Genomic DNA, 23,180 nt, shown 5'->3' on the forward strand with positions numbered 1-23,180 from the left:
GGGCAGGGAGAGAGGGAGACACAGAATCAGAAGCAGGCTCCAGGCTCTGAGCTGTCAGCACAGAGCCCCACACGGGGTTCAAACCCACAAAGGATGAGATCATGACCTGAGCCATAGTCGGACACTTAACTGACTGAGCCACCCAGGGGCCCCTCAAGGTCCTGTTTTAATTAAGATGAGAAACTGCCCCCACCCCGACCCCTGCTTTGTTTTAGTATGTCCAGGATGATTAAATGTTGGGGATCTTTTGCTGTATTCTGTTTAGCTACAAATAATTTTAGTCAATGCTTAAGGGGGAACAGTTTTTTCCCCCTCCAGTAGAAATAAATCTCTGTTTCTATGAATGTGATCTGATCCTCTCTTAGGATTATCATCCATATGATATACTATATGTCACAGTCTCTGTTATAGAATATATTCTGTATCATAGGTTATCAGAAGAGCAAAGGCATGTACTATATTATGTATTATATAGATTTATATGTAGTACATGGCTTTGCTCTTCTGACAATAAACATAGTTTTTAAACTGTAAGCTATTTGAAGGCAATTATCCCATGTGTCTTATGGTATACCACTGCTTTGCTGGAAGAGTTTAAGTGTAGATTGCCAGGTAACTGTCATTTGTGTTTTGGAAGGAGGTACAGTATAGTGTTCAGGGCCTGGATACTGGATTCAAGAGGAAACTGGATGTGAACCTGGTTCTTCTGCTTAATCTTAGTTCACTTTTCGGGGGTGGGTAGTAGTGGTGGTAGTGGCTTTATTGAGATATAATTCACATACCATAAAAATCATCCATTTAAAATGTACAACTCATTGGCTTTTAGTATATTCAGAGTTGTGTAGCCAAAACCACAAACAATTTTAGAGCATTTTCATTACCTCAAAAAGAAACCCTGTACCCTTCAGCTGTCACTCTGAATTTCCCATTCCCTTTAAGCAGCCACTATTCTGTATTTGCTCATGCTGGATACTTAATAAAAATGAAATCATATATAGTATGTCATCTTTTGTGAGTGGCTTCTTTCATTTAATAAAAGGCTTGTATCCATGTTATAGCATGTATCGGTACTTGACTCCTTTTCCTGACTGAATGATGTTTCACTGTGTGGATATATCCTATTTTGTGTATGTGTTCATCATTTGATGGACATTTTGGGTTGTTTCCATCTTTTGGTTATTAGGAATAATGCGGCTGTGAACATTCACGTACAGTTTTTCATGTGGATATATGTTTTCATTTTTCTTGGGCGTATACCTAGGAGTGGACTTGCTGGATTACATGGTAACTCCATGTTTACCTTTTGGGGAGAGTGCTAGACTGTTTTTCAAAGTGGCTGTGCCATATTGATTATAGCGTCCTGGTAAATGTGAACTGGTATCTCATTGTGGTTTTGTATTTCCCTGGTGACTAATGATTTTGAGAATCTTTTCATGTGCTAATTGGCTATTTTTTATATCGTTGAGAAAAATGCCCATTCAAGATCATTTTATTATTGAATTCTACGAGTTCCTTATATATTCTAGATACATTTCCCTTATCACATGTATCATTTGCAACTCACATGCCAGGGGACCCTCACTGTAGACTAGGATTAGTCTGGTCAACATGACTTTAGTGCTTTTATGTTTTGTTTCGTTTTGTTTTTTTAACTGGTGGTCACTGCCTGCAAACCCTTATTTGAGAATTTTTGTTTAAACATGGTCATTGTTTGTCTCTTATTTGGCATTCACATTTTCTTAGGAGACAGTAAGAATATCTAGAACTTGGAATATTCTTTTAGTGTCAAGATATCTTAATCTTGAATGTTTTCTGCCAACCAGGAAGAGTTTTTATTATTTCTCTGGAGAAGGATAACTAGCATCAAAAGGTAGTCCACATTTGCCTATTTATTAAGTGAAGTTCAACTCAGCAGCTCTGGGGGGCCTTCTGTGCACTTGGCATGGAAAACTATGGGAAAGAAGAAAATAGTGGCCATAAGCAGGTAGACTAGATACTTAATCATTCTTAGGTAGTACAACAGAAAAAAGTGGAATAAGTTAATGGAGAATTAGTCCCATAATTCAGCTAACATTTACATCGTGAACAGGATTGCCTGCCAGGTACCAGATGCCTTACTCTTTTTCTTTTCTCTAGCTGGCATAGTGAGTATAGTTTTCTCTGTTACTTCTGGAATTTGGTCCATCATCTTTTATCTGAGCTATATCCTGTTCCCAAAGCAAAGACACTGTTTGTCTAAAGCTGTATTCAGAATGGGATGGCAATTTCATTCATTAGGATCCATTTTTTTAATCTGTCTGTATTAAAGTGTATTTAAGTCATGTCTTCAACTGGTATGGGGCTCGAACTCACGACCTTGAGATGAAGAATTGCTTGCTCTTCTGACTGAGCCAGCCAGGCACCCCTCATTAGCATCCGTTTATAAACATCGTATCCCATGTAGTTTTTAGGGAAACTCTCACCTTGGTTCAAATCTTCCTTCCATCTGAATAAACTGTATGCCTTCAGGCAAGCAATTTGAGCTCTTTTGTGAAATAGACATTAGTACCTAATTCCTAGGTGTGTTGAGGGGATTAATGTTGCATCCTGCCTTTCCTCACTGCATGCATATTGAAGTTCTTCATTCCTCCACTCAGAATCCTTCCAGTGTGGACTGCACAGCAAGAGATAAGTTAACATGGCAACCCAGTACACTGATGTTTTTGTACCCGTATATATGACTGGGACAAGTTCCATAAGACAACATTTCTTTTGATTTTCTATTGAATTCCATTTCATTTTTAGCAAAATGTAGGTCACAGTGGACTAATTTCACAACCCAATAATGGTTCATGACCTGCAGTTTGAAAATCATGCTCTGCTGTGTGCCATGCTTTCTTGCCCCCACATCTCCATGGATCTGTTTCCTCTGCCTGGACCGCTTTTCTCCCTCGCCTGCCCCATTCTCCTTCATCTTACCTGACTTTCTTCCTCCAGGCAGTTAGGGGCGTTTGCTGTAAAAGTATTTACATAATGATCAGTATTTCTCTTGTAATACTTGGTACACAAACAGCAACTAGCAAACAATTATACGAAGTGTTTCTTCCCTATAAGTTTTCTAATAAATTGAAGGAGGGAAAGCACAATGTTGACCTCACCACCGTATCCTGGTGACTCACAGCTCTCCAAAAATGGTAGCTGCTGCTGTTAATAATGAAAGTTTCCATCTAATTTCTATGGTACTTTACCCTACCCGTTTTCCAGGAAAATGAGAATGCATATTATTTGAGCCACAAATGTCTCACCACCTTCCTTGACCTTGTCTCCTCAATTTATGAGTCAGAATGTGCTCAAGTGTCATTTGTGACCCAGCCCCTTTGGCTTTCTTTTGTGCCCATGCTATAGGTAGTGCATTTGTATGGTACATATCCTGTATTAATTCAGCACATCTTTGTTATGTGCCTGCTCTCTGCACAAACTCTGCTAACAAAGATGATGTTAGGTCCCAGCCTCGTGCAGTGTGATCTCCTGTTCCAGGAAGGCCAGTGAAGAGGGATGCTGTATGCATGGCTGTGGTGGAGGGGAGCAGTGAGGCCTCTGTGGTGGCTCCGACCCCCTTTCCCCTACAACCACGGGAGACACCCCAAAGCTCCTTGGCACCGGGTTTAATTATTTGTTAGTGGACACACGTGGTTGGATAGATCTAAATCCAGCCTTGTTGCGGGGAAGGAGAGATTGAGAGGAGACAATGGGAGAGAAGACATGCAGTAAAAAGTGAGTATCAGCACTGTGTGGAGCAGAGATACTGGAGACAGAGAAGAGAGCTCATGAAGAAGATGTGAAATTGAATCCTTCCTCTTTGCTGCTGGGCAAGGAAAGAGAAGGAGTTGCATCTTTGGTGTCTTTGAGGGCATAGTTTATCTTTACAGTCAGCATTTTGCATAAGGCAACCACGTAGCTGTAGGCCTCAGTGGTTACCTTCAGCCTGGCAGCATCAGGTGCTTACAGAGGCTTGACAAGACCCCAGCTTACAGGATCATTGCAGAGGTGACACCCACTTATCCTGGTGTCTCTCACCATCTGTAACCAGCAAATGCAGAGGCTGGGGTTTAGAGTGATGCGTTTCAATCCTTAGGACAAGATTTAATTTTGTTCTTTTTTTTTTTTTTAAGTGAAACAAGGACACATTTAGTGTATTTTAAGTTCTATTGGGAAGAAAGGAGGGGCACCTGGGTGGCTCAGTCGGTTGAGCATCTGACTCTTGATTTCAGTTCAGGTCATGATCCCAGGGTCATAGGATGGAGCCCTGCACTGGGCTCCATGCTGAACGTGGATCCGGCTTAAGATTCTCTGTCTCCCTCTCCCTTTCCCCTGCTTGAGCATGTGTGCTTTCTCTCTCTCTCTCTCTGTCTCTAAAAATTTAAAGAAAAAGGAAAGTTTTAGGTTTCCAACTCTTAGAATAGTTGCTCTTAGTCAAGGATACAAGATGGCCTTTCTCACTTACTTGTATACAAAATAATTCATTCAAAATACAAACCAGTTTTGCATCTTTGGTTGATCTTTTTTTAGTTGCTGTGGAGCCAAGGTATTTTTAAAATTCACAGGGAATGTGGCCCTACTGGGTTCTATTAGAATTCCATTCACACTAACTGCTGCCCTTGCAGATTCTTGCAGTGCGAGGAATCTGGGTAGTACCTGCTGATTTCTGTGTGCCATTTTCCCCCCCAAAGAACAACCATGTTACTTGGGGTTTACTTCCATTAAAGAGATGAAATTTAGTGACCACTGCATACTTTGAAATTTGATTTCAAGTGCTAATCTCAAATTATGGAAATCATGGGAGTTTTTAATTAAATGTTTATATGAAAATAGTCTATTGCTCTTTCAAGAAAAATCGGAAGACACAGAAGTACACAAATGATAAAAACATTACCTGGATTACAATCCACCCCTCAAATAACTACTATTCATATTTCTTCTTCATCTTCCCCCTTTTTTTTCTTTGTTCTTCCTTTAAAAAAAACTGTAGGGTATTACAATTTGCTACCCTGATTTTATTTTATTTTTAAATAAAACATCATAACTTGTGCCTGCACATTTATGCAAAATGCATTAGGGTACAGCCAGACGTAATCATAGTAAATCCTGAAGTTAGCTGGGTGGCAATTTGATTGTAGCAAATCCTTGAGGGTGTTTGGGTTGCTTGAGAAGCCTGGGTACGAGCATCTTACCTACTGCTTATTTGGGAAAGCTGGGAAAAAGCCTCAAAGCATAACTGAAAAATTAGTGGAATTTTGTGCCTTGAAAGCAAGCAAGCTGGGGGCACTCCTCCAGTAGTCAAAGGAAGCATCAGTGGGCTCTCTTTTCAGTTGATTTGTTTTGTAATCCAGAAAACAGGATGTCATGAAGCCAAGGATGTCATGAAGCCAACTGAGAGGTCCCAACTCCAGACTTGGGAAAGTAAACTCTGAGTTCTGTCAGGGACACAGATAAGGAAGTCTTTCTGCAGGATATGGGGGGAAAAATCCCTCAGAATTTCTTTGCTAGATCTCATTTCAATTAAGTAGAAAAACCGCACTGTGTTTCATCTTGTCAGACTTTATTTTGAAGTATCAGATAACACCTGCCATGTGGATCAGTTGGTGCAAATGTTGTTACATAGTGGCAGGGAAAAAATTCAAAATGTGTTTCCTGTGTAAGGAAAGAGATACCTCCCCATGATCCAACAGTGTGTGTTTCTGGTCATGCATGCGTGTATGTATGTGAAAACTCTCGCCAGTTAAATTGAAGTCCGTTGGTATGCTACAGTAAGGGCAATAACATCCAGAGAGTACTGTACTCAGGCTTTCTCATTGCTTGTGATTTTGAAATGCATGAAATCTGTTTATGACCAGAGCAGTAATTTGGTTGATGACTTAGGGCATTCTCCTTAGCTAAACATGCATGGCTAATGAATGAATGTCTAAGTAAATCCAACATCTCTGCGTAAGGAAGTGGGATGGATGCAGTAATGACTTTTCATGGAAACTTCCATTTTGGATAAAGCATATCAAGAGAAGTTTCCCTAATGTTATTTTCTTAAGCTTATTTTAGATAATGGACTGGTGGTAGCCACTGATGTGATACTGTATCTACAACATACACTGTGTTATGACTTCTTTCCCAGGTCTTCTCCACTGCAGTCTGGATGTAGCAAAAGAATGTACACCCTGTTCCATCAATGGTACTTATGTTAAAGTCCCCTAGAATTATTTACCCACTATGCAAATTTGTATATTATCCCGGTTAAGTGATGAAAACTTAAGTCCAGAAACCATATAAATCTGAATAATTCTGTGTGTGTGTGTGTGTTTTTTTTTCATAAAAGGCCTTCATTTCTCAACATCACTGAATAAAAGTTTTAAACTTTAATAAAATTTATTAAACTGGTAAAATGATGAAATAATGTCATTTTTACATGTTAATATTGATGCAATATTAATATTGTCCTGAAGTTCAGTTCATCAGAAAACAAATCTAATTTTTATAGGAGAAGTCTTTGAGAAAATATATTTGGAAGCTGTAGTATAAAAGGTTGACTCTGGGTTATCTGGAAAATTCTCAGTATTTCAAATAGCTGACACTTCACTATTATCCTCTGAGATTTTATTGGCTTATTCTGGATTTTGTATATATAAATTATCATCTTCAGTTAATGGATGTACTGTTAAATTGTACTGGGAACTTTCACTTTTAAGATCAGACATCTTTAAATTTCTTCTGTTACAAAAATAGTAAGTGTTCATTAAAGAATTGGGTGGGAGCAGGAAAAGGCGGGAAGAGAAATTATCACCAATATTCTGTTCACCCAAGGGGCAGCCCTAATTATCTTGCTGTATAGTTCTTTATGTTTTTTTTTAACATCTCTTTCCTTTTTTTCCTCTATCAGTATATTCCTGATGTACATAGATAGATTTTTCACTTGTGATTTTGACTTCTTGGACTTAAAAGTGAGCAGCCTTTCTCTCCTTTTTTGTTGCTCTTCACTGACCAGCTTCCCTCGGTTCTTATTTGGCTTTGCATTACACTAGCAGTGGTGATGACCTAGAACTTGGTTTTAATTTTGAAACCAGCCTGCAGCTTGGTTAATCAGATAGGTACCTGGGGGCTCTGTGGTCTATGAACACCTGTCTTAACTCATCTGTAATAAAATCTGTAATAAAAATTGGCAGTTCGATTTCTTAAAAAAAAAAAAAAAAATTTTTTTTCTTCAGAAAGCAAGGGTCAGATATCTTCCACCTAGGAGGAGCATTGTCAGGGCTGAGCAAAATTCCAGTGATTGCCTGAACAGACACCAAGAGAGGCACTAACAGAGTGTTTTTAAGTTTTACTCCATGTCTGTTGCCTTAATTTGCGAACAAGGCTTTGCCACAGAGTAAGGACCATGATGTATTATTATACTCAACTCTTTCCATGTGAGTTGCCCCTGATCTGTTTTAATAGCCCCCTCATGAATCCTGTTCTTTCCTATGTCTATGTAAAACCTTGATTAACTCGAATGTATTGGCAAAGTAGGATGGGATGAGATCTTTTATTGGCTCTACTCCTTGTAGTAGAAACAAAAGGGTCTTATCCCATTGGGGCTGCTAGAACAACATAGACTGGCTTTGTTTTTCATTTCTCATGGTTCTGGAGGTTGGATCTGGATCCTGGTGTGATGGAGTCCCGATGAGGACCTTCTTCCAAGTTGCAGTCTGCCCACTTCCCCTTGTATCCTCATGTGGTGGGGAGAGCAGACAGCAGCAAGCTTCAGGGTCTCTCTTGACTTCTAGAAAGGACATGAATCCCATCATCAAGGGGGTCATGACCTCATGACATCAACTAAACCTAATTACCTCCTAAAGGCCCCACCTCCAAATACCATCACATTGGTGGTTAAGGCTTTACCATATGAATTTGGGAGGGGGGGGGGGAACACAAACATTCAGGCATTGAAAAAATACATTTTTTTTTTTTACTGTAATTTAGTCATTTTCTGAATATTTACTGTTATTTTCCCAAGTGGTTCTGTTGTATCTCCAGGGTCACCACTTTGAACATCTATAATGGTATTATATAACAAATTGATTGGCAATTGGGCTAAATTATCAATAGCCTTCAGATACTACCTAACTTGGAAAGTTCGGGGGATTGTTGTGCTAATCCATAGTACCCACTTGTTTTCTTAGGATTTATCTCTCTCTTTTAGGAAAAAAAAAAATCTAGTCAACTAAGAGTTGGTTAATATAGGTCTTAGAGGACTCTGTGATTTCTTTTTTAAACATGGGGTACTCTCCTTACATTGTCACCACCTAAACTACCCTCTCCTGTATGTTGTAACAGACTGTGTGTCTGTGTTCTGTTTGTATGATAGCTCTTATTTCATGGGCATTTCCCTCTCTTTTATTATCTTGGATTAGTTGTAATGGGCTGCCTTCCAGAATTTGTTTTTTAAGCCATAGGTTTGGGGCTCAAAATATATTTTCCCATGGAAACAAGGATAATATTGTTAGACTAAAACTTTTTAATATAGGTTGAACAAAGTTCACTAAGACCTTCCAAGATTCTAGGATTGAACACGATGGTTAGGCTGAAGTTCTCATGAGGCTTTTTGGCTGACCATTTCTTTCTCATACCTCTGCCCCCAGTGTCCCAGTTCTCTTTAAATCAGAAAATGCTGCAAGTGAGAAAGAAGTGTGATGGTGTTTGGAGCCATCTCTCGGCCACCCCCTACCTTTTGCTTTTTTGGTAATGGGTCAGTATCCGCCCACTGAGAAGATACAGATAGGATGGTCTGTGAATTCAGATGAGCCAGCTAGATTTATTATACTCAAAGTTTATCCACTAAAGTTCCTATATTTATTTTGGGAACATAATAAGAACTCCTGGTCTGACATTATTTAACTTGCAATGGAAAGGAGAGCTATTGAAGAGAAGAAAAGAATTTGGCAGTCCATTGAACTGACTTAATTATAAAGCAGGCTTTCAAATGAGTATTCTACAAATCCGTGATATCCATTGGTGCTGAGTGCTCGCAGAATCAGCAGTCAGAGTGGCTTGGGTTTGCCCGAGAATTTGATGTTGGCGATAGATGAATGGGCGCCTGTTGTACGAACACTGAATGTAAAAAGCCCTCAGGTATTACTAGGAAGGAGTTGGGGAGAGGATGACAGTTAGAGACCAGCATAAGGAAAGCAGTGTGTCACTGGGCCGATGTTTCCATTCAGGCAAGACTCTCTGACTTCCTACTCTGTAAACTCAACATACACTGTCAGTTTTGAGGACTGTCTGGTATTAGGACAGTGCAAGCATGGAAAAATCTACTTCTGTCTGAATCGGCAGAGCTGGTGTGTATGCTCTGGCTCCAGATGTATAGGTTGTGGAATTAGACAAGAGGTGGAAGGGCAACTCTGATCCAGAACTTAAGAGAGTATTAATCATAATCATAATTAATCATGATAATATCATTGCCTCTAACTTCTTTGCCCTTTAGTGTCAGAGCTCCTCAGCAATGCAGAAAAGTTGAGATTTTTAATTTTTTAAAAGCATTCATTCATTCATAATTCATTTATTGAAAAGTTGAGAGTTTTTAAAACTGAAAAAACCCCGAAAGACCCTACCCTTTCTAAGGCTTAAAGATAATGTGGACTCCTACAGCACTGCCCGCCTGTGTAATGAAACCCCTGCGTCTGAGCCGCTGAGCCGGGGCCTCCTGTGTCGTCTGCTTCATGGAAGTAAGTTCATAGAGCATTGGTACAGCAAACCCAGCTTTCACAGGAAGCCTTGGTTCACTGAAGGCAGTAAATTGATAACTTGTAGCTCAACCAGTAGGTGCTGAAAAGAACCTGAGATTCACGTACCTTTTCTGCTTGTTTCTCCCGCTCTCTTACCTGTGTCGGCATTGTGTCAGACTCCTAAACTACCCTCTGCTCTGCTGCTCCCAAGAATTGTTGGCTTGCAAATCAGAATAACTTACCCTAAATCTTACTTTCCCTTCAGGATCCCCATAGTTGAGGGTTGGACAGGACCCAGTTCTTTTGGCCACCGTGGTGACTGCTCCCACTCCTATCCTGGTGATATCGCTTTGCCAGAGTCACACGATCTCCCAGGGAAGTGGTCTCTTGGCGCTGAAATGAAAGGATGGCCTTAGATTGTTCTCTTGCTCCCCCCATCTCTAAGGGTCTGGAGCTGAACTGGCTCAGACTGAAGACAGCTGCCATCTTAAGCCTCACAGAGAATGATAGTGGCTAGTCCTGGAGGGGACCACACAGGTCAGGTAGGCCAGGCTTCTCATTTAGTGGATAAGGATCTGCTCACAGCCACATGCTTAGTAAGTTGTACATGGGTAGAGACAGCTTTGTCTTGATTTTGCTTTTCAGAGTTATTGATTAGCATTATGCATGATTACTCTAAAATTAAAAGCAATTTGGTATAAGTTTACTAGGCATCCCTATGGTAAAACAATTCCTAGCTTGACATTTTCCTTGCTTGCCAAGTACTCTCTATAATGCTTTTAGTTAAACATGGGAACAGGATCCTTACAGGGTAAATGCCTTGGAATTTTGTTTCTTTAAAAAAATGGCTGTAAATTGTACTTCAAAGCTTGGCTAAACATGTGGTCAGTGCAGAGAATCACGCAGTTTAATAGGGGTTCCATGAGCTGCTCCAGGGTTTCTCCCGGTTGCTGCAGGTTGAAAGTGTCTGACATTCCGAAGAGCATTTGTGCATTCGCGTGCTCCCAGCTTCACTGCACAGAATGCTTCTGACTTGTTCTGAGTCCCCACCACCCTCCCCACCCCCATGCAGGGAAGGTATTTCCAAGCTGTATTTTCATTTGACCATGTGATCTTGGTTTATTCACTGTTAATAAGATCTGCTCTGGTTGCTTTAAAAGTCTACGGTTTATACATGGTACTGGTCTCATTTTACTGTGTACACAGGGACCTCTGATCAGTGAGGAGTCTCTGTGACCTGCTAAGGACATCTTTGCAGCTGTGCAATCAGAAATAATTTGTTGACTCGGTGATTGAAAAAGTGAATTGCTACTGGTTGAAGAGACAGCACAGGGGCAGTACCATAGCCATTCTCTCTTAAAAAAAAAATCTGTTACAATTATTTAATATCTCAAACATGTAGAGAAGTGTAAGAATGATATAACACATTCCCTCTACTGTGGCTGTGAAATTTAGCATTGCACTCTCTATCCCTCTTGCCAGCCTTGTATTTCTTCATCTCTCTTTTACTCTCCACCAAAGTATATAACTTATTTCAGTTACTATCTATGCCCCCACTAAAATGTAAGTGTCATGAAGGGCAGAAAATTCTGATTTTTGGTTCCCTGCCAGTGGCCTTGTTCACAGTATTCGCCTATTGCCCAGTATTGATTGATTAAATGAATTTTTCCATGTTTGCTTCTTTTCATGGAGTAGAGTGCATTTGGGGGTTTCCTTTGCAGCTGCATACTTTCACCCAAATCAGATCTTTCTCTTCCCTACCTCCTCAGAAGTTACTAGTATTGTGCATCCTTTAACCAGTATGTAGAATTGTCTTGAGGTGTTTGAGTTCTTTATATACATGGTAATATAACCTTTCTGGTTTAACTACATGCAGAACCTGGGGGGGACAGACCCAGATAAATCCTGGTGTGAGTGGTAAGCACAGCTCCCCCAGACCCTCTTTAAAGAAGATTTTCGTGTGTCTTGACTAAATGCTGAAACAAGCAGTGTGATTCATGTACCAGAGGGCAATGAAGCATTCACATCAAAGAGTGAACCTGTCTCAGTTTTCTCAGTTGAAGTTTAAGAACTAGATGCGCTTAATGTGTCTGTGCCAGGAAACTGGCCATTTCTTTGCAGATTTCTCCAAGCAAGGGGGTCCTAATGGTCCAATCAAAAAACCTCATTAACAAGGTTTAAATGGCCTACTATTCTCAGTAAAACTTTTTCCCTTCCTTTAGTTGAGACGAGAGAAGATCGACCTTGAAAATACTTTGGAACAAGAACAAGAAGCGCTAGTTAATCGTCTCTGGAAAAGGATGGACAAACTTGAAGCTGAAAAGCGGTTTGTTTAGTCTTGCTGTTCAGTACGGTGTGTGTGCATGTCTGGGGTGCTGAGCTGGGTGTGACAAGGATAACAGAAGGGGCATTGTGATGCCCTGAGTGATGCACTCATTCATTAATTTGCCAAACCAAAAAAGTGTTGACAGCCTTCTGAACTCTTCTCATGCTGGTCACCTCTTTATATTTCTCTCTTATCGTCCCAGTAAAATTTCCTTTCATTTGGGGTTAAAGGCTATGAAGAGATTAGCCAAGGTGCTATTTTTCACCTTTAAATTGTTTGAAAGATGGTTGCAATTTCAACTTTTTACCTTGTTGAACTGGCTCCCCCAGTTTTCTAAAGTGGTTAGGATGTATATTGTGTACAGTTAATGATTACACATCTCTAGAATGTATTTCATGAGGAAGGCTGAGATTTTAACAGGAAAATTATCGATTTTAAAACTTACTGTGAAAAACTTGATGTAGTTAAGGTTAGGAATTGTGCTAAAAGTAGGTACATGGATGTGGAATGTCATTCAACAGCAAATGTTTCTTGAACCCCTTTATGCAAAACACTGTCAGGCCCTAATTTCTAAGTACTATGTACTTTGCGGGTGTGATGGAGCAGGGCTTGCAGAATGGCAGGGAGGTTCTGTATGTGGGATGTGTTCATGGGTATGGAAAGGCAGTTTTTTAAAAATGTTCATTAAGCTACTTCACTAGGATCTTTTGTTTGCTAACCAGAGTCCTTTTGATGTAACTATTTGGTCTGCATGAACATCCATAAGTTATTTTGAGTTCATCTCTAAATTTGCAAAATATAGTCCTGTCTTTAAGTGAAAAATAGAGCTCTATCCCTGGGGGAAATATTCAAGCTGTAGGTGAATTGGCTGTTTTGCATTATTGTAGTGGTACTAATAAATTGAATTATTAAAAGTTACTTAATATAATAAATGCAGGGATCATTACAGTATTTAACATACCAGTTTTCTCAACAAGGGCAGGCCTAAAGGTGATTCACAGTTTGCATTTGGGCAAATTTAAAGGTAAAAAGTTAAAAACCAAACCAAAACCCTAGCAGCTTATAAAAGGGGACTTGGAGGTCCATTGTCAGTCTGCCTTCCTTTGCAGAATGCAGCTGGAGGTTTTGTATAGATAAGTACCAGAGTATTGTGTTAAGTAATATGAAATTATCATCTGTAGGTCAAAAGTTGTTGAATATTCACATTCCATGTGCTTCAAACTAATGATAATTGGTAGAGAAGGTGGGACCACCAATTATTAACCCAGTGATTTTGGTTTTATTTTGTTCTTTATCTTTTTGCCTCTGCTATGGCCAAAAGTAAAGGGCCTTCAGTCCAGTTTGTCATGCCGTTAGGATTGGTTTTTCAGGAGGGAATTTTAGAAGTGGAGTCTATGTGAAGCCACCTTCCAAGGGGGTTCATAGTATGGAGTTTGTAAGTTTCACCAGCACTGAGTGAAATTTCTTTAGTCAGCCATACAAATCAATATGATGAATGTTTAGGTAGCAGATAATTCTGAGTGCCTACTGTATGCCAGGCATAATAAGCAGAAGCAGACATTGCAGACTTTCTCGCTAATGCTTAATTATCAGTGGTCCCTGAAAAGAAAAAAAAGGGTGGATCCTACAGCCCTGCCTTTTGACCTTGACTGGATCCTACTAGGTAAGGGAGCTCAGAAGTAGATATAAAATGGGCAGAGGAGTTTGGCAACCCTGTGAATTCTGGTGATTTATAGGAGTTTGCTATTAAAACAAACCCTCCAGCTAGTAGGTTGTTTTGTCTTTTAAGGCAAACTGTTTTTCATTGTTGGAATTTTTCTTTTCACTGAAGAATCCTGCAGGAGAAATTAGACCAGCCGGTCTCTGCGCCCCCGTCGCCTAGAGACATCTCCATGGAGATAGACTCTCCAGAAAACATGATGCGCCACATCAGGTTTTTAAAGAATGAAGTGGAGAGGCTGAAGAAGCAGCTGAGAGCCGCTCAGTTACAGCGTATGTAGCCTCTGATTTCACTGGTCTTCTGAGTACAGAATTAATCCATTTTCCAGCTACAGGATTTTACCAGTATTTACCATTGAATTTGCATAAATCAAATCCATACTGTATTTCATTACCAGTACATGTGTCTAGAAATCTTTCTATCATCCTGGAATAGATTATTTTTGAAAGTATTATAGTGGGACAAGGAAAATAGTTTAGAATACTTCTAGAAAATCAAATAATTTGAGGAGGGTCCAGAATCAGGCACTATTATTAATCTTCTGCCCCATGTTCATCTCTAAGATTGCAGTAACAAATGTACTTTTGGGGAATTAAGGCAGAGAATATAGTATTTATTTTCCTTACTACTAAACTTTAGCATCAGATAACATCTGTTCATCATACTTGAGGAATAAATGCTTTAAAAATTTATACTGAGGGGCGCCTGGGTGGCGCAGTCGGTTAAGCGTCCGACTTCAGCCAGGTCGCGATCTCGCGGTCCGTGAGTTCGAGCCCCGCGTCGGGCTCTGGGCTGATGGCTCAGAGCCTGGAGCCTGTTTCCGATTCTGTGTCTCCCTCTCTCTCTGCCCCTCCCCCGTTCATGCTCTGCCTCTCTCTGTCCCAAAAATAAATAAACGTTGAAAAAAATTAAAAAAAAAAAAATTTATACTGATTATTTTGGAAAAGGTCAAGATGTTGAGTTAGAAATCAAAGGAACTAGATTTCTGAACACTTGCCTAGGGCACTGTGTATTTGCTTGGGCTTCTCCTGTTTATGCAGTTGGGTTGCTCATGTGGGTCTGAATAGACCTTGTAGTGAAAGGTATGCAGGGAAAAGTAGCTGTCCTTCTCACCCCTGACCCCAACCACCCAGGTCTCACAATTACACAGTTTTTATTTATTTCTTCTTCCAGATAAACTTATTTTATACAAAAAGTAGCACAATGAACACACTCTTGTATTTTTCTTTTTTTTACTTACTGTATCTCGTAATTTTTTCCTTGCTAATACATAGAGATGTCTTACTCCTTTTCTAAAAGGATGCTTGGTATTTGGTTAAGTGGATACACTAGTGCCCCCGTACCCCCAGTTTCACTTCCCGTGGTGTCCATTACCTGTGGTGAACTGCAGTCCAGAGGCAGATGGTTCTCCTCCTGACTTAGCATCAGAAGGTCAGTAGTAGCCTGATGATATGTCACATGCCTGTGTCATTCACCTCACTTCCATCTCCTCATGTAGGCATTTTATCATGTCACATCATCACAAGAAGGGTGAGTATGCACAGTAAGATATTTTGAGAGTGTCAGAGACAAAGACCTTCCCTTGCCCTTCAAGGTCCTTCTAGTCGGACTAAGAATCAAATTGATATGAGACAGATTAACAGGAGAAAATCAAATTTAATAGCATACGTATGGGAAATCTACAGGCAACATGAAGCTTATTTGGACAAAGGGAGGAGGGTTCTGAAGATACAAAGGAGAGACAGACCATCAGGAGGAAGGTGAGAGGAGATGTTTGGAAAACAAAGCCCTATTATGTAGAGAAGTTTCTTAGGTAAAGAGGAATCTCTGTTTATAGCTCTCTTTCTGGTACAAGCAGGCATTGGAGGGGAAGGTAAAGAGCTTTTCCTAAATCTGCTGGGTTTGGATTGCTTTTACTTCAAAATAATGTTCGTGCCAAAGTGGCCCATCTTGGGTGGCCTGCCCTCCCTACAAGAGAGACGGAGACAACTTCATGTAGCTATAATTGTTATTATAATTGTTCTATTTTGTTATTACTTTGTTGACCTCTTACTGTGCCTAATTTAGAAATTAAACTTTATCATAGGTGTGTATATTGAGGAAAACACCTAGTATATGTAGGGTTTGGTGCCCTCCTTGGTTTCAGGCATCCACTATGGGATCTTGGAGTACATCACCCTTGGATACCTTATACCATAATTTAGTTAACACCAGTTGTGATGCTGCAACCACAGTGGACATCTGTGTCCACACATTTGATACCTGAGCAAGAGCATCTTCAGGAGAAACTCCAGAAGTGGATTTGTTGAGTCACGTGAATGTGCATTTAAAATTTTGGTGATTCATACCTTAACATTGTCTTCTCTAAGGTTCACTGCAGATTCTAGTCCAGTAGTGCATCTGGGATGGTGACTCAGGATCATCCTTGGAACCTTTAAAAAACAATGTTCATTTCCTCTTGTTGCTGTAACAAATGACTGCAAATTTAGTAGCTTAAAACAACACAAATATATTACCTTTCAGTTCTGGAGGTCTATAGTCCAAGATATCTCTCACTGGGCTAAACTCAGGCTGTCAGCAGGGCTGGTTTCTGGTAAAAGGCTCTAGAGAGACTCTGTTTCCTTGTTTTTTTCCAGCTTCTAGAAGCTGCCTGTACTTTTGGGTCATAGTTCCTTCTTGAATTGGCATCACTTCTACCTGCATCTAGGATTGCATCTTTTCACTCCTGCTCCCCTGCCTCCTTCTTACAAGGACCCTTTGATTACCTTGGGCCCAGCCAGATAATCCACGATAAATTCCCACCCCAAGGTCCTTAACTTCGTCACAGCTACCAAGTCCCTTTTGCCATGTAAGGTGACATAATCCCAGGCTTCAGGGATTAGGATGTGGACATCTTTTGGGGGTCCATTATTCTGTCTAACCTCATACAGGACTCTGGGCTTACTCTAGGAGTACAACCTGGTCCTCCATTTGTTTTAATACAAAGAATTCTGATGTGTACCTCGGGTTGAAAACCACTACATATATTTCATGAAAACAAATCAGTTTTCAAATACTAGTTATGTTAGGATATTTTTTGAATTTTTGGTGTGTCAGACAGATGTCTTTTAGCCCCTTTCTGAACTTCCTCCAGTGCTGTCAGTTTACAGTTCTTTCTCATGTATACTTATGCCCCAGACAAAACTTTTAGAAGAAATTGGGGAAGAATTTTTCATTCCCATAACTTTCTTCCTACGGCACTATTTGGTCTTTGAACAGACTGCAGATGACTACAGGAGCATCCATAAGTGCTATTTCAATTTCATGAGGGCAGAGAAAGCTGAATGGAAGAAGGGGCGTGTGGCTCCCTGCTGCTCACATTTGGTCTGGACTGGTTGAGAAGATGAGTTAGTGACTTTCCTTCATCCTCCAGAGGTCAGATACCCCACCTCTCTGCCATGCTGCTGGGACAGTTGGCTCCTTACCCTCCAAGTCCAGCGGTATCAAAACTTGAACCTCTCTCCCAATAGTTCTTCAGCTCTGGATAAACATGAAAATCCCTTGGGGGCTTTTCAGTATCCCAGTGGAGAGGCTTTATCCTCAGGATTCAGATTTGTTTGGGGTAGGATCCGGGCATCAGCATTTTCTAAAAGTGTAAACTTGAAAGGGATGCAAAATGTACAGGCCACCTTTGGATCATATGGGAACTGCCTCTTTGGAGTCTGTCTGGAAGTCATCCTCTATGATGCTAACTTTGTGACTAAGTGTTCCAAGATGGCTGAAAATGGGGGAAGCATCGACTGTGCCCCCTGAGTCCTGGGAACTCTGTGAGAGAGGGTGAGAGGGTGGTGACTCACTCATGGGAGTAAATCCAGTCTCTTGAAATCCAGTGTGGTGGTGTGCCAGCAGAGGGCACCCAAGGAATACCGTGGTGTCAGCCATCTGCGGCTAGCGCTATAACACTCAGAGGTGTTGGGCCTGGTGCTTTCTCTGTCCTCTAGCTTCTGGGTTAATTGCCCAACTGCCATGAAAGTCCTCCAGCCATCACTCCTGCTGACTGATGTTCTTGTGTATAGATTATTAAGTATTCCCCTGCTGATTTCCTCAGATGCTAAAGGATTGCATCTGAAAGACAGTGTTTCTCTTAAATGATTGTTCTTGAAGCCTCATAAATCCTCAGTTCTCTGAAGCTTTCCTATTTATGGAAAAGAAAGGCAACTTGCTCCAACAGCCGTCCCTCTTGTTCTAGAAACAATAATACTCCAAGGGGCCAATCTAGTGCTTCCTGTAGAGCTAGTGAAAAATTCTGCATGCTTGCATATTTGGGATGAAATAATTTAAATCATTTATATTAAAAGTGTACTTTGTAAATATTTTCCCAGCATGCCTTCAATTAAAGAGATTTTTGCATCTGGATTAGACAGCAGGGTTTCTGGTTATATTGAAAACAACTGAGGGATTTAGTGTTTAGTGCACATAACTGTTTAATAATTTTGGTATTTTTATTTGTATTTCTAAAATAAGGGTATTCAAGAACTTTTATATGTTCTGTAATGATGTGGTCTTAGAAATCATTGAATACTTAGCATCAAAAGTCATTATTTGCTAAAACATCAGAACTTCATAGAAGTGCTTAAAACTGAAAGTAATTTGGACTGGAGAGTTGAAGTAGGGTCACTTTGTGGGGAAGAGGTGGTCATTGTGGCATTCCACACCTTCCTTCCTTCTTAAATTTGGAGTGGGCTAGTAATATGGAGCAATAGTTTATAGGACTGTTTCCTCAGCATGACCATGACCGCTCCGAGTTTGTAGCTATTTTTTAGAAATGAGAAATAGGTGGAGATTTTATTTTTCCCAGGATGTTCATTGGCTGAGGGAGGGAAAAAGGATGGAAGCAAGAAGATGGGTTGACCCTACATTTTGTGTTAACATTATTTTGGTGACTTAGTAACAACACATTCTGTCAGATGTAAACCAGCAAAGGGCTGGGAGTGGTCACGTTTTACTGTTAATTGGAATGGTGCCAGAAAGTACCCCACAGTCCTGCACAGAGTGATCTCAGAAGGGCGGGGGTTGTGAAAGCTCCAGAGAATTCAGCACAAGGACATTGTAGAGCCCCATGAAGATGTCAGTTCCACATTTCAGATTTCTGTATGGAGAATCTGATGGGCTTGGCTTGGTTCCATCTAGCCCTGAGGCTAATTGACCCTGGTCCAGGAGACGGGTACTGTAGCAGAGGCCTCGCTCAGTGGGGCAGCTCCTGAGGAACGGGAATTTGTCATAAGCAGGACTCCGTCCCTGGAGCCTACCTGCACACGGGTCTGTACCTGCCGTCTGACTCAGGCTGTGCATGAGTCAGGGAAGTAGAGTCACACACACCCGGAAAGTTAGACGTGACATATTCATCTAAAGCTATTCACTACGTCAATTTCTATTTTTATAAAGAGAATTCTAACCTACCGCGTGTTCTAGTAGCCTGGTTCTCACTGGTGTGCTAACAGGCTGATGGGCTCCCTCTGTGTCTGGAGCTGAGGGGCAGCGGAATTGGTGCCTCCTCGAGGGGAGCCCAGGGCTGACGCAATTTCCCTGTCTGGCCCCCTCCCCCCTCGGCTCCAGCGTCGCCCTTACTTGGCTGCAGCTCCACCATTTCCTCTTCCACAAACTTCACTTTAGAAGGCAAGTAAGTGGGAGTGAAGGTGCCTAACTACTCCGAGTGCCGCTTTGTATGCATGTGTTTTTCTAAATGCAAACTGTGGGTAAACTTCAACACGAAGGGGAAGCCTTAGATCCAGATCTCCCCGGGCGAGAGGGTAGGGGTGGGGGAGAGCCGCTGCCTCAGCATTGCTGCTGGGCGGCCTTCACAGGACACGTGGGGGTGTGACGGCGCCTGCTCTGGCCGTGGTCTAATGGAGAGCTCTGGCCTTTCAGATTCCGAGAAGATGGCGCAGTATCTGGAGGAGGAGCGCCACATGCGGGAAGAGAACTTACGGCTGCAGAGGAAGCTGCAGAGGGAGATGGAGAGAAGGGAAGCCCTCTGTCGGCAGCTCTCTGAGAGCGAGTCCAGCCTGGAAATGGATGATGAAAGGTGTGCACGTCCTCTGAGCCTTGTGGAAAAATAAAGGAAACCAGGCCCCGAGAGGTCTCCCTTCGCATCCTGCTGGATGTGGAAGGAGATGACTCGCGCTCGCCGTGGTGATGCCACCGCCGCATCCAAGTAGATGCTGAGGATGGGGAAGTGAAGAGCATTGGCCATTTTCCTTAATCACAGACCGAAAAAAAAAAAAAAAGGTCTTTTCAAAGTTACTACTTGGTAGTAGTAGTCTTAGTTGAGCAGCTATATTCTATACTGAACTAGGAATGACAATGTCACATTTGAGAGAAAGAAAATAGTTGGAAACTTGAGATGTCTCCAAGTTGTTTATTCCTTAAAGATGAAGAGGTGTTTTTCATTGCCGAGCAGGATGTAGGTGCCACCACGGTGGGCTGCCCTGGAGGGGCAGGAAGAGTCAACAGTGGGTAGCTGAGAGATGCATGTGAAATTTCGGAGCCTGGTTTTCTTTAAGCCAAATAAACCAGCATGGAAATGGCTGTGTTCATGTTCTCATAAACTGATTTGACAATCAGGGCTGAGATCTTCCCTGGCATAAAGATGTCTGCACACACGGCCATTTCTTCCTTTGGCTGTATGGCCTCTGAAGGTTAGCTTACTGGGAAGTCTCTCAAGCAGAAATCTCTCCTTGTCAGCATTCTGTGCTTGTTCAAAGCATAAAGGCTGACTTCCCTAACAATCACGCCTGAATATTCTCAGGTCTGATGTGACTTCTACATCCAGGAGGAATGGCGTGGCCAAGTGTGGCTGCGGTACATGTGCTGTGTTAGTGTCTGTTACTACATTCTAGCGTGTGACTGTTTGTTAAGCAAAGCTTGTCTTGTAAATGATTGACTTCCAGTTCATGGGAATACCATTATCTTTAAGCTTTAATTTGATGACATAAATCTTAGAGGGCTTGTTTGGTTTTGAGTTTCAAATAATAATTTAAATGTAGCCATTAAAGCATGGATGTGTCTGTAATTCTTGGGATAGCGGAGGTAGACTTCTACATAGCTGTTGTGTGAGGAAGGAAAGCCCAGTCCTCTCTGTTGACTGGAGCAGCTCTTTTGGCAAGCCTCCACCTGGAGCTAGAACATTCCAAATTCTCTAGCCCGTACCCCTAGAGAGAGGACTTTGCCAAGCGGTGGAGCTGTGTGACCCCCAAGTCCACTTTATACATGTCTCCTAGCTTTGTACATCACTCTCTAAATACCCCGAGTTTGACCTCAAAATATGAACCCCCAACATTTTCTCATAGGAGGTCTCTTAGGAACTACTGAAGTGCAGACAGTTCTGATAATCTCCCCCCCTCTCCTCTTAGGTATTTTAATGAGATGTCTGCACAAGGATTAAGACCTCGCACTGTGTCCAGCCCGATCCCTTACACACCTTCTCCAAGTTCCAGCAGGCCTATATCACCCGGTAAGTACACGTCCTCAGCTACTTCTGTGACTGATATCTGGGACATCTAGTAGGCATCTCCAAATATGTTCCCCTCCAGCATATAAAAATCTTGTAAACAGAGGGTGAATGGTCCTGTGTTTTTCAGAAACATCTAAAACAAATCACTATCGAGACTGAGTTTTAATCTGAAATTTTTAAGCATAAATTTTATTGTGCCAGCTGGTGTTTTTAGATTGTTTGTTGTTGTTTAAAAAGAATTTAACTCCAAAAATTCTTTTTAAAAAGACGGTCTTAGACTGATTTTAAGTGCCTGTGGATTGACAAAGCATTGGATAGATGTTTTCTAAGATGGATCATAGCATATCTCCTGTGGGTTCTATTGTTATGTTGTACGTACGTTATCTCATTTTTATCCTCAGAATAGTTCATGTAGGCATCATTTTTCTCATGTTAAAATTGAGGAAGCAGTGATTCAGAAATTCATTGGCTATTGGTCTTAGATCCAAGGAAATTGCAAGGCAGGGTGGCTCTTATTTCCAAAGCTTGTATTCTTTTGAGCACAAGCTGCCTCCTGATAGTCCCACTGATGGGTGAGTGGGACCGGGCCCTAGTAGGCAGGCCATGCAAGAAGGAACTGGCCTTGCTTTTGGCTTTGCTTCTGCATCTGGCTTTGCTGCTCAGAAGCCTTTCCCTCAAAGGCGTGCTTGTCTTCATCTGACCCCGAAAACTCTCTCCCCCCAGGGTCTCTGGCTCAGAACCAGCACAGCGTGGGGCTCTCGGGCCAGGAGGGCAAGTAAATGATCCAGCAAGGAAGAAAGAGGAAGCCGGGGGCGGGGGTGGGTGAGTGGAGCGGAGGGAGGAAAGAAAAGGTAGCAAGCCAAAGGATTGTGTCTTGTGACCGAGGGGACGAGTCTGAGTTTCTTGTCCTTGCTGGTAAACAGATTTTAAACAGAGTTGAGGAAAAAGAGTGTCGGGGGGAGGAGTTTCACAGCGGAATAACGCGAGGTGCCTGCTTGGAAGAGTGGCACAGGAAAGGCTTTGTGGTTTTGGAAAGTAAAACAGCTACATGTTAGGTACAGCCTCACCTTGTCTGTTGCAACACTGACAAAGAGGAATGCCCTTCAGGTGGATGAGGGGAAATGCTACAGTAATGCACGTTGCCACAGACATGCTGTGAGGTTAGGATCTCAGCCCTGTGCTATACTGCTGTGACCTTTTTTTGTTTGTTTTTTAAGAGGAGAAATCAAAAGAATGTCCAGCACAAAGCATGGCAACTTTTGTCTGGTTCAGGCAGGGTAAAGAGGAGCTGTTTGCAAACCAAAAGGACTTCGTATCATAGATCAATGCATGATCATCTCCCCCTTGTTCTTGCCCAAAAGGATGTTCTGGAATCTGTTTCTCCTGTTCTCTCATGGCCTTTAAATCTCTCCGAAAGCTCCTCTGCCTTGCTGCCTCTCAGTTTTCCCCAAATAATGCTTGGGTTTCATTACCATGATAAAAGTCTTTGCCTTCTGATTTATTGATATAAAAGGAAGGCATGCATTAGGAAGAAGCAAGATGGGGGTAGCTTTTATAGTTGATGGTGATGTTGATTCATATGAAGTATAATTTAGCCTTCTGTTTGATTTATTTAAACCTGAAGAAATCCTTAGAGACATGTATTTTCCAATTCATTAAACCTAATGTGGTCATTGAATAAAAAAAAAAAAAGCAAAAGTCAGACCTCGGCTGGGAATATTAACTTCTATTGTAACAGATCTTCTATAGGAAGGTCTTACTCTGTGTACATAATTTTGACTGTCACTGCACCTGTCCCTGTAGTGTGGGACGTGCCTGTATAGATAAGCCATTTGCTTTTTCCTTCAACTAAGTAATAAGTAACACCTAGATTTTTTTTTTCTTTCAGCCAGCCTAAGTGAGAAGAACATG

General features: G+C 41.4%; 1 protein-coding gene across 1 annotated transcript in view; it reads left to right on the forward strand.

The window, feature by feature from the left end:
• CCDC6 (coiled-coil domain containing 6) overlaps positions 1 to 23,180 on the forward strand; it is a 104,602-nt gene that overhangs the window by 70,761 nt on the left and 10,661 nt on the right. The window contains 4 exon segments of the mRNA XM_030334345.1: positions 11,954 to 12,057; positions 13,889 to 14,049; positions 19,685 to 19,841; positions 21,169 to 21,269. Of these exon segments, the coding sequence (XP_030190205.1) occupies positions 11,954 to 12,057; positions 13,889 to 14,049; positions 19,685 to 19,841; positions 21,169 to 21,269 (523 nt within the window).

This window comes from Lynx canadensis, chromosome D2 (assembly GCF_007474595.2).
Source record: "Lynx canadensis isolate LIC74 chromosome D2, mLynCan4.pri.v2, whole genome shotgun sequence".
Lineage (NCBI taxonomy): Eukaryota > Metazoa > Chordata > Mammalia > Carnivora > Felidae > Lynx > Lynx canadensis.